General features: G+C 34.2%; 1 protein-coding gene across 1 annotated transcript; it reads right to left on the bottom strand.

Annotated features, from left to right (window-relative positions):
• Positions 1–2,423: 2,423 nt before the first annotated feature.
• Positions 2,424–4,436, bottom strand: LOC142524451 (myb family transcription factor PHL8-like). The gene is made up of 6 exons (XM_075628455.1): positions 3,993–4,436; positions 3,770–3,846; positions 3,627–3,684; positions 3,456–3,531; positions 3,291–3,360; positions 2,424–3,149 (listed from the first exon to the last, which is right to left on the bottom strand). Exons 1-6 carry the CDS (start codon positions 4,123–4,125, stop codon positions 2,592–2,594), a joined length of 972 nt encoding a protein of 323 aa, XP_075484570.1. The 5' UTR covers positions 4,126–4,436; the 3' UTR covers positions 2,424–2,591.
• Between the last annotated feature and the right edge of the window lie 7,414 nt (positions 4,437–11,850).

The following is an 11,850-nucleotide window of genomic DNA, read 5'->3' on the forward strand; positions in this document are numbered from 1 at the left end:
CTATTTCTCTGAATTTCCATGTCTAAAATCATTTTGGCATGTCCTAAGTCTTTCATCTCAATTTCTCCACTTAGTTCAGCTTTCAGGGATTGCACTTCATCTATGCCTTGACTTGCAATGAACATGTCATCCACATATATAAGTAAATACATGGCCTTTCCTGTGTTGATTTTGTTATGAAATATACACCAATCGTAATTATTTCTTGTGAACTTGTGTGCTTCATGAAGTCATCGAAATGTTTATACCATTGTCTAGGAGCTTGTTTTAAGCCATAGAAAGACTTATTTAGTAGACATACCAGAGGCGGATTTGCTTTGACTTCAAACATTTGAGGTTGCATGTAAATTCTTTCAGCAAGGTCTCCATGGAGAAAGGCTGTTTTGACATCAAGTTGCTCAAGTTCTAGGTTTCTTATCTATGTTTAACAACGGGTGAGAACATTTCCTGAAAGTCTATTCTTTCAACTTGAGAGATGCCCTTTGCCACTAGCCTAGCCTTGTACCTAGGTTCCTCAACTCCTGGTATACCAATTTTTCTTTTGAAAATCCACTTGGATCCAATTAGTTTTTGTCCTTTAGGCCTTGGGACCAGTGTCCATGTGTTATTTTTCATAAGAGCCTCCATTTCTTCTGACATAGCACCATGCCACTTGTCCCTTTCCTGTGATCTCATTGCCTCTCGAAGGTTTACTGGTTCACATTCAAACTGAGATGCCACAGAGAATATATAAGACATACAATCAGCATGTCCAAACTTTTGTGGGGGGTTTTATGATCCTTCTTTCTCTATCTCTTGATAATCTATAGTTTTGCAGATTCGAGGTGTCTTGTGTATCATTACTTAGCTCATCATCATCTGTTAAGTAATAATCACTTTGATCACAAGCTTTTGTTCCTGACAGCTCCACCTTAATTTTTGTGTTTCCTGCCTTATCAGAACCTTTAGTTGATGTTCCTTCAGCTGTTTGAGACATGCGAAAATCACAAATATACTCACCTACAAAGCATTCTTGGAGAATTAGTGTGTTAGTTGAAAAACAACAAATCATATGATTAACATATCTGTAAAGGAAAAGCAACTGAACAATAGTAAAAAATGCATGATTTTTTTCTTGATAGAAATTAAACTACATGATTTCAATAATATATTTGGGTAAACATTTACGAATTGATACTCCGTAAGCCCTGTACATAAGAAGAGTGAATAAAATTCTACCTATTTTTCATGCAGGATCAAACGTTTAAACATCAATTTTTGGTGTGATATCTTGAACCTTTGTGGAAGAGCATAGCCAGTATCCACGGAGAGTGAAAAACAAACCGCATAAACTGCTAATCCAGATAATGGGAGAATTGCTTGATCAGGAGCTTGGATTGCTCGCAGATCTTTTTACAGTAAATTTTGGTGCAAGAAACATGAAATTAAATAAGAGATTGGGGGGAAAATGTCAAAGCAAAATCTTCATTACCTCAAACACAAAGGAGGTTTTCCAAACACAGAAACTGATTTAAACACGATTGAATCTAAATAGTTCACCTCATCAAACCAAGGACCTGATTGCTGGTAAAAGGAAAAGACGAATGTCGTGAAATTTGCGTGAGAGAACATAAAAAATAACCTTCATTCTTCCCAGCCCGTTGTGTACGAAGTCTCTGCTAATGATTTCTCCTTGAGTTTTGTCAGTTTCTCCTAGAATGATATGTATGCTAAAGTATTTCCGTTGAAGGAAAATTGGGGGCGAGGAAGAGGGGAAAACTGCTACATGACAGGCCAACGGCTATCTTTCGGATATGCACCGAATAAAGTCTCGGACTTATTGCAGTAACATGTAAACTATGTTATTAGGGTGCAAATATTAGCCGCTTTGGTTCCTCAAAATCAGGGAAAATTTGCAAAATAACCTCGGTCAACTATTTATTTAAGAAAATGACCTTCTCGTGTGTATTTGAAATACATATGAGGAGGTCATTTTCTTAATTAAATAGACAAAGGTATTATTGATGTCATATACCCCTTTATCTAGTTATACCGCTCTTTCGGGATTTGTAAAATATGTTTGAATCATACTGTTATAGTAACTTGATTTAACTATTTTCATCGTATTAAAGGGCATAAGCAAAATAATTTGCAATGTAATTCTTTACATTTAGTCGTGCTCACGTGAACCTACACATGTATATATCACTACTTATTCGGCAATTCACGAATTCTTTTTGTTCCTCCATGCTTCTCAAGTGATTTTGAGAGGTATTTTTTTGTTTTTTAACCTCGGTCAACTATTTAATTAAGAAAATGACAAATAGTTGACCGAGGTTATTTTGCAAATTTTCCCTTGGTACAACGATGCTAACAAGTTCAGAACTTTCTTAGTCTTCGATTTGGTCCACTTCCATACAGCAAAAACATGTTTATATAAAATTATTATACAGATAGATGGAGAATATACACAATTTTTTGTAAGTGTAGCGCCTTTTAACATATACTCCACAAAGTACAGTTTTATATATCCAAGAACATACATAAATACACCGAGCATTATATTCTTCGGATCATATCTAACCAATTATTTTTTACAGCACAAACACTGTTTATTCATTAAAGAGTTCACTCCCCTGGCAGTTCAAGTCTATGGCTTCTCTGCCAGAATCAAAACTATTCAAAGATTTGCAATTCAAATCGATCAACAGATCATGCTCAGTCGTATTGGTTCTGCTCCTTTTCTTGCTGCTGCATTCATTTGGCGATCCACTCTTATCTGTTGGATGCATTTCCATTAGCAAAAGCTCGACAGAATTTCTCTTCCCTTTATTAGTTTTTCCATTTTCGACCTTATAATGTGTTCCTTCCATCCTGTCTGAGCTCTCGGAAGATGTTACCGAGCTTTCGAGTGATGATCTATTATGTACTAATGGTTTTCGTGAAGCATTTCTTGGATTCAAGCCTTCGCTTTGTGTCAAGAATGAGATTGAGGAACTTTGACAACCGGAGTACTCCACCATTGAAACTAGTTCCGAAAGTTGAGCTTTCGCGTACTCCACTTCAATGGAACAAGAACTGTATCCTGTAAGCGCTTCTTGCGCCTTTTTTAGGACCGTTTGTAGGTACTTCCCTTGCGCTTCGATTCTTAGCTGCAAATGTCTTTGCACCTAAAATAGTTTTAGATATGATCAATTTTCGCATGTGGGATGAAGCTTGAATAGGTTTATTAGTCGATATGATATATATATTGTCCTAACAACTTGCACGAATCGTCTTCCGAGAAATTGTTACTTTGCAAACCTTTTTACCTCTATTTGTTCATGTAGTTTCCTCTGCACCTCCATTTGCATTTGTAAAGTCTCGGATATCTGCTTATTTCTGATTAAACACAACCCTTATTTAAAAATTCATTCTTTGTGTGTTTCCTATCAAAACATTGAAAAATCTTGAAGAATTTATTCAAAACTTATTACTCATTAGTCTGCTGACGTGCACCATCACAAATCATGCCCGTAATCAAATGATCATTTCTCCGAGTTTCACGATGATCTGAATTCAAAACGAGATATAAATCATAATCCATTAATTTTCTAAAATAATTTCATGATACTAATTAGCATCACATATTAAGCAATGTTGCATACTTTCTTGTTTGATTTGGTGGCAATTCTGTAACTGCTGACTTCTTCCGAGCCTGTATTTCTGCAGCTCAATGCATTAACTCATTCAAGAACCTTTCTTGAAACAAATCGAGAAAGAATGCGGCATGAAAGGGCAATAACATTACCTGCAAATGGCTCTTGAGATGATACAAAGTGAGTCCATGAATTCCCATCGCCCTCATCAAAGATTTTGGTGTAGCCTCTGCATTTCAAAATATAATTATATCTCTGTTATCAAAATATGTGGTATATATATATATCAGTAACATACAGCGGCAAAGAGGGTAAGTGAAAAATAGGATATTTAAACATTTAATCCTGAAAAATAGAAGAAGCTATATACTCAACTCTCTGTGCCACCAAGCTCATCGACAGCATCGATGAACCGTTGATGTAATTCTTGAGTCCATTTCAATCTCGGCTTCGCATCACTTGATAGAACCAAGTTCATTTCTTTAGTTTGATCATTTTGAGGAGACATATCTGTTTGTTTGGAAAGAATAAGGTTTTGTGGAGTTTAATCATAGGTATAAGGATGTTTGTTTTTCTTGTTTTATAAGAGATTTTTAGCCTCACACCTTACAAGGAAACACGAGTGGGGCTATGCTTGGGGAAGAATATATTCTTCCCTGAGCCGTGGCCCTTCATTTCTCCCATTTTCCCATTTCATATCAAACTTTATTTTTTTCTGTTTACAACTCTTTTTTTTTTTTTCTCATTTGACTTGAAAGGGTGGAGAGATTCTCTGATAGAGCAAAAAATAAAGAAAGCAACACACAACAAATTTGAGTCTCAAAAGGAGAGAAAAGAGGAAAAGTGTATGGTTTGTTTGTATCCAGATGTTTTCCCACCTATTGACTGTTAATATATTTTTGTGCGCGAGCGATATCAGAAATTTGGTAAAAATTTATTTTCGAAGAAATATAAACATTGTTCGTTGTCGTCGGATTTACCGAACGAATGAGTGTGAGCTATGCAGTCCCTACCATGATGCATATTTGGTGCAACTTTTCTATTAAACATAAGAAGTTTTGATGGAAAAAATGATGATGATGCTTTTTATTGATATTTCTTTTTAAAGATTGAAAGGGATAACCAATTTAATTGTCTTTTACATTTTATAATTTTCCATTATTTATATTCTTGAATTTCTTTATTTACTGATTAAAGGGATTGGCCTATTGTTTTTGTTTCTTTAGGGATAAGGGAATCAAAGAATCTAGCGTTGGATTTTAGGAGAAGCAAGTATTTATGTTTATCTTTTAGAAAAGATAAGTGTTGATAATAATGTAGTACTATTATTGACATTACACTGAGACCATCATTCTGCCAAACCTCTTCTGATATAAAAGTTTCTTGCTGGAAGTGTCCGCCCTTGTCATCCAAACAAAATGGAAACTGTCACGATCCCGAGCCCAGGCCCGCGGCTGCGTGACTGCACAATGGGCTCCTGTAGCAACAACTTCGTATTCGTTCTCGCTTTACGAAAATGATTAATCCAAGTTGCTATAAAAGTCCATTGTAAGTCATTATAAACTCATTTTAAATCTTTCATTTTTAAAATGTGGGACAAGAGTATCACAATCACCCCTCCTTTAGAACGCGACGTCCTCGTCGCGGCCTGACCACTCAATCCACCAGCGTCGAGAATCTAGAAGTGGCTCCTACAGGTTCAAGAGGTGGCTCCCGTCATGTAGCACTTTGCCCCGCATGTTCAAGAGATGGCTCTCATGCACGTAGAACTTTGCCCCGCATAGCACTTATTTCTCGGTGTTCCATGCCGATGACCGGCTCTGATACCATTCTGTCACGCCCCGAGCCCAGGCCCGCGGCTGCGTGACTGCACAATGGGTCCCTATGGCAACAACTTCGTATTCGTCCTCGCTTTACGAAAATGATTAATCCAAGTTGCTATAGAAATCCATTGTAAGCCATTATAAACTCATTTTAAATCTTTCCTTTTTAAGATGTGGGACAAGGGTATCACAGAAACCGTGAAAGTTGATAAACTCAGGTAAAAAAATCTATAAATTTAAGGGAAAGTTGCATTTTTTTTATATTTTTTATATTCGATTGTTTGTGATTTTGATATTTTACATCGTAAAATTTCAATTTTATTCTATTATATTTTCTTTTTTTTTTGCAATTTTAGTCATTTTTTGACATGCGTCAACATGATGATGACATGGTTCGATATGGTGATGGCGTGTGAAATACCATATCAGCATTACTGATGAAAATGGACTTAATTGGTTATATATATATATATATATATATATATATATATATATATATATATAATGTACATAAGCAAATCTAAATTTTAACACAAAATATGTAGCGTATTCAACTCGCCAATTTTTCAACCTCATCTCTAATGTAACCTCTAATAGAGAACTCTACATCAATCGTGTTCATATCTGTGTCTACAATGATATGATATTCATCTATTAGATATATAATTTTGATATGCTTTATCACATGTAACAAACGAATGTCATCTCGTTAATGGTTACAAAATGAGTACAGTTGGTGGGCAACATAACAAATATATATATAGTTTTGATATGTTGCACATCTATGTGAGCACTGATGAGGTGTCACTCACCCATTTGATGCACAATTTTTATATATTTCATCATATCCAATAGATGATTGACACCTCATCGGTGCTCACATAGGTGTGCACGGTAGGTGTGCAGCATATCAAAACTATATATATATATATATATATATATATAGACACACACATATATGGTAAATTGTCACCTCAACTTTTACGTTTTACCACTCAAATGATGAACGTATGTGAATAAAAACTAGTGAGTACATCATGAAAGTCATGTAAAAAATACCCATCTTTTTCGCTTTGCTTAAAGTCCAAGAATTGCATGGATTCTTGAATATAGATTTTTATTTTATACACTCAAATTGATAAAATGAGATTCGAGGCATTGACCAAGTATTGTGATCGAATAAAATATCACCTTGTTTTCTTTTTTATATGAATTATGAACGAGATTCAGTTTAATTTAGCTTAATTTCTTTAAGTACTCAATCAATAAATTGCATATACATTTTAAATATTATTTGATTACGAAGGAAATGACCAAAAAAGGCATGATTGCATAGCTCCCCTTTTCTCCCACAAACACAAAGGAATCCATGGAAAAAGTGAACAAATTGTAGTAAATGGCAAAATGGGAAAGCAAAAAGATTTTGCAATTACTTTGAAACCCTCCATGAATTTATATGTAATAAAGTACACCCTAGCTTCTCCCAAGTTGATATTTCTTTTGTTGATAAATAAAACATCGACATGATTTCATAAAAAATTTAGGCAAAGACATGATTTAGGTGTTGTCTGATTGGTCGTTAAATGATTTCCACTTAATTCACATTGTCTTGTTAGAGGTGTATTTGTAGACCGAATTTAGAGACTACGTTAATAAATTTGGTAACTAACTTAGATAACGGTGCTCTTAAATCGGTCTCTAACAATTAACAACCCAACTTTTTCATACCAGAAAAATCGGTCGCTAATTAGTCTCTAGTATAAGACATTTTTGGTGGTTTATATGAGCTAAAAAATGTTAATATTTATAGACAACTAAATCTGTGCTCCACCACTATATTTCAATAGGAGGTGCATGAATGAATAAATCGTATAATAGGACGATTATTTTATATAAATTAACCCATATAAGTAATGTAAAAATTTATGTGAGACGGTCTCATATGTCGTATTTTGTGAGACAGAACTGTTATTTGGGTCATCAATAAAAAAGTATTATCTTTCATGCTAAGAGTATTACTTTTTATTATAAATATCGGTAGGGTTGACCCGTCTCACAGAAAAATATTCGTGAAACCGTCTCACAAGAGACCTACTCTATAATTAAACCCAACAAAATTAAAGTAGAATGGAAAAAAAAAACACAAAAACAAAAACAAAAAGAGTCACAATGGCAAACAAACGAATCAAGAAAGGGAGAAAATAAAAAATAAAATGAGAAAACAAAAGAAGGTCACAATGGCAAACAAACAAATCCTAAAAGCCATTAAGATCATATAATTTCTGCCCAGATTTCTCGGGTTTCGGGCAAAGAAGTTCGATCGTTTGGAATCAAAATCCAATGATTGATCTCCAAAACATTGCCATCTCAGTGCCATACATTTACTTTCACTACCACAAATTTGATAACAAATCTCCATAGCCAAGAATTTGAATTTCCTATAGTAGCTAAGCTAACTAGCAAATCATGAATCTATCTTGTTCTATACCTCTATCTTCTCGACGACTAGCCAACGCACAAAAAAAAAAAAAAAAAAAAGATTGGGCGATGATCATTTTTATACATATACATATAATTCAATACGTATAAAGAAAATAACGTCTTGTATATTCGATTTTCTTGATCGGGAAAGACAATGTTTGCTTCTAATTCAAAAAAGGAATATAATTATTAGTGAAATGCATGATATATGTGGCCCAAAAGTTTGAAAAATACGAAGAAAAAGAGGAGTAAATGAAGTTGCTTTCCCTTTAACCAGCTGGTGTACTTGAAGCTCCTTTCTTGCTTTAATATATTCCATAACAAGTAAAGGAGATTCTAGGATGATGCAGAACAGGACAGAACCACCGATCCCTCAGAATTTTAAGGTAGAAAATTATTTAGTCTTCAATTCAAAGGTCACTTCCACATTACTAAATTCGAAAATTCATTTTTTTCCGCAAATTAAATAAAATAAATTAATGAAAATGTGAAAATTTTATCAAATTTTCGAAGTTGGCTCACATTTTAATTATCATAATTGTGGTAGCTAGGGGACCCCATAATATGGGTTGAAGTGAGATCTCACAAATCTAAAAGCAATAAAAGGGGAGGAGAAGAATATGGCCTCAGGAATCAAGAAAATTTGAACAAAAGGAACTTGTCAACATCCCACCGAAGAATAATTGTTACTATTTATTTTTACAAGAATTTTTTTTTTTTTAAAAAAAAACAAATTAATGCATGATTTTATTCAATTGCCATATTTATGCAAGCATTGCGTCACTTGTGGGCTCTTCTTCTACCATGCATTTATTAGCATTTCCTAAGTATGAATATGAATGAATTTCTTCGGGTTGTGATGAATTTGAATGTCAAAACACTTCATCCACCCGTTTCGATTTTATATCCTTATTACTAAGTATTAAAAAAATAACTATTGTTTGAATGAATTAAATAATTAAATAATGAAAAAATAAATAGGAAGTTTGTTTGTAAAATTTGCATTTCTAATGATTTTTTTTATTAATTTGTGTGAAAAAACAAACCAACCTATTTATTTAGAGTTGGATTTCTTGAAAATGATTGCTAACCTATTTATGATCCCTGTTTTCAAGGAGTATGGTTTTTAACTGCATTAATTTTTGGTTAAGTGTCATATTGATAAATTGACAAATTGTTAGGTAATGGAACATTTCAAGTTTCTAATCTTGATTTTGATGTTAACAAAACTTGTTATTTTATTTTTAAAGAGTTTACCTAAGTGCGCAGAAAGCTGAACTGATCAGTTTACGAGCCAAAAATGAAGCTATCGAGACGCAAAATAAAAGTACCAACTGATTGACCGAGCTGAACCAACCCAATTGATATATCAAAGAACAGTTCAACTGATTGTTCAGCTGATAGGTTGTTCAACAGAAGACCTTCAGAAGCCCGGTCAGCTGATGAAGAGTTCAACTGATGAAAAGTCTAGCCTACCAGTTCAACTGTATCAGTGAAATCAATTCAGCTGACGAGCCAACTGATTTCACCACACCAGTTCAAGACCAATTCAGCTGACCAGTTCAGAACATCAGTTAGGAGCCGACTAGTTTGCAGAACAAGACAAGCTTATCTAAGTAGAATCCATCTTTGTGCATTATGGAAAACAAATGTACGATCAAAGGACAATAATGAACGTTGCAGCAGAGCTTAATGGCAATACGTTCCAGAATGGCTGTCAGAAAGTACATACATATTTGATGAGTCTTGACGTACGGTCATATTGATTCTATAAATTCAATATCAAGACCATCAACAAACAAGTGTGTAAAAAACAGAGAGAGGAAGATAGGGCACTCTCAATTCTTATCAACTTACAAGAAGCAACCAGTGCAGATTTGAGGGAACACTTCAACGTATTATCAACTTATATTAGAAGCACAATTCTCTCAGTGTGTGAGAACACATTCGTGTTGTATTCATAGATCAGTTCTCTCTCACACACACACCATCACTCACATATACACAAAGAATCGAGCGTATTGAATAGCTGAGTGAGTCTTACACAAAGACATTAGACTTGTGTATATAGTCTTTAACACATAGACGTTAAACAAGTGTTGGCTGGAAGGTGCTGCTTTCAGTTTGGACTAGGAGTTCGGTTAGGCAGTAGCATAGGTCCTAAGCTGAATGGGTTTGTACAAGGTGTTGTATAAATCAAAGTCTTCTAATGGAACCTACCCGAGGTGGTAGAAGAGGTGAAGTAGGAGCAGTTGAAGTCTCCAAACATCCATAAACATATTTTGTGTATTTAACTGTTTAACTATTGTTTTAAACTGATTTGATCAGTTCGAGCTGATATCAATTTAGTTCTCATAATAATTGAACTGATACAAGCAAGAACTGATCCTCCTTATTTCTATCATTCAGTTTACAAAAGCTAAAAGCTTTAAAATGATTAGCTTTCTTAACGAATGATTACTTCGAGTATTTTCCGCTTGGTTTAAAACCAAGCTCGATTTAATCATCGGTGTTTACATTCTTAGAACACGAGTTATTGCATCTCATTGAGAATATTTGTGCTTGAAACACCCTCGCTGGTGTCAGCACCGATCCTAGTAATTGATATCAGAGCTAGCTATTCTAAGAACAACATTTAAAAACTGGTATTTTAAAATTTGTTTCAAAATGATAATTAAAATGACATTCAAAATAATTTTAAAAATTTTATATGTGTTTGCTGTGGGAAGAGAGAAGATTTTTGGATCTGCGACTAACATTGTAGCCACTGCTCTCGACTCAGTAACTTTTTTTGTTTTAGCAGCTTGTAGGGTTTTGAGTTCAGACTGACAGCAGAATAGCTAAACTGTTCAGTGGATCAAATTTCAGTTGCCAGCGTACCTAATCAACAGACGAAACCCAACTATCGGCTGAAATGTTGGATGATTAGGAGCTTAATCATCAGCAGTATATCTTCGCTTCATTGCCATATCAGATCAAAATAGATTATCAATGTGTTTCAACATCAGTTGAGTCCAGTTTGCATTAGCTAGACCAGTTAGCCAGCACAGAGATCAAGTCCAAGGCAATTAGCTGTCTTTTTGACAAAAAAACTCAAGATCGATGCAGCATTTCAAGTGTTCAAGGCTACAGGTTATTGGTATATCCATTATGTATAAAATGACTGATATTTGATTTTGTTTAAAATTTGTTATTGTAGTAGCAATTTCCCTTACACACGTTGGTGTGCTTAAATATATGATACAAGGGATGCGTATTTGATTAAATAAACATCATATTTATCCAGTTAGTTTTTATGTAACTGAACTGCTATCTTCATATTTGTTGCCTAAACTACTCGAATATTAAAAGATGCTAAAAACTTATTTAACCACATAAGTGATTATATTTTTAACTAGGAGTTTTTAATTAAGTTCTTGAGGGGAGTTTTTAATTGTTTTTAAATATTTTCTCTCTCGAACTGAAAATTTCTTTTTATTCGCTTAAATGTTTTAAAGATTTTATTTTAATCGCTTTAATTGATCAAGTTTTGTGATCATCAAAAAGGGGGAGATTGTTGGAAGATTTCAAGTTCGCAATCTTGATTTGATGTTAACAAAACTTGTTATTTTGTTAACAATGAGTTTACCTAAGTGCCCAGAAAGTTGAAACTGATCAGGCTTCAAACTAATCAGTTTAAGAGCAAAAACTGAAGCTATCGAGACGCAAAATGAAAGTACCAACTAATTGATCGAACTGAACCATCCCAACTAATATATCAAAGGACAGTTCAACTGATTGTTCAGCTGATAGGTGGTCCAATAGAAAACCTTCAGAAGCACGGCCAGCTGATGAAGAATTCAACTGATGAAGAGCTCAACTGACCAGTTCAACTGTATCAGTGAAATCAGTTCAGCTGACGAACCAACTGATTTCGCCACACTAGTTCA

The sequence above is a fragment of the Primulina tabacum genome, chromosome 14 (assembly GCF_025594145.1).
Source record: "Primulina tabacum isolate GXHZ01 chromosome 14, ASM2559414v2, whole genome shotgun sequence".
Classification (NCBI taxonomy): domain Eukaryota; kingdom Viridiplantae; phylum Streptophyta; class Magnoliopsida; order Lamiales; family Gesneriaceae; genus Primulina; species Primulina tabacum.

Coding starts and splice junctions, on each gene's coding strand:
- LOC142524451 (XM_075628455.1), bottom strand. CDS start 4,125: ATGTCTCCTCAAAATGATCAAACTAAAGAAATGAACTTGGTTCTATCA. Junction 3,847..3,992: donor TGAGCTTGGTGGCACAGAGA/GTTGAGTATATA, acceptor TTTGAAATGCAG/AGGCTACACCAAAATCTTTG. Junction 3,150..3,290: donor AACTACATGAACAAATAGAG/GTAAAAAGGTTT, acceptor AAACTATTTTAG/GTGCAAAGACATTTGCAGCT.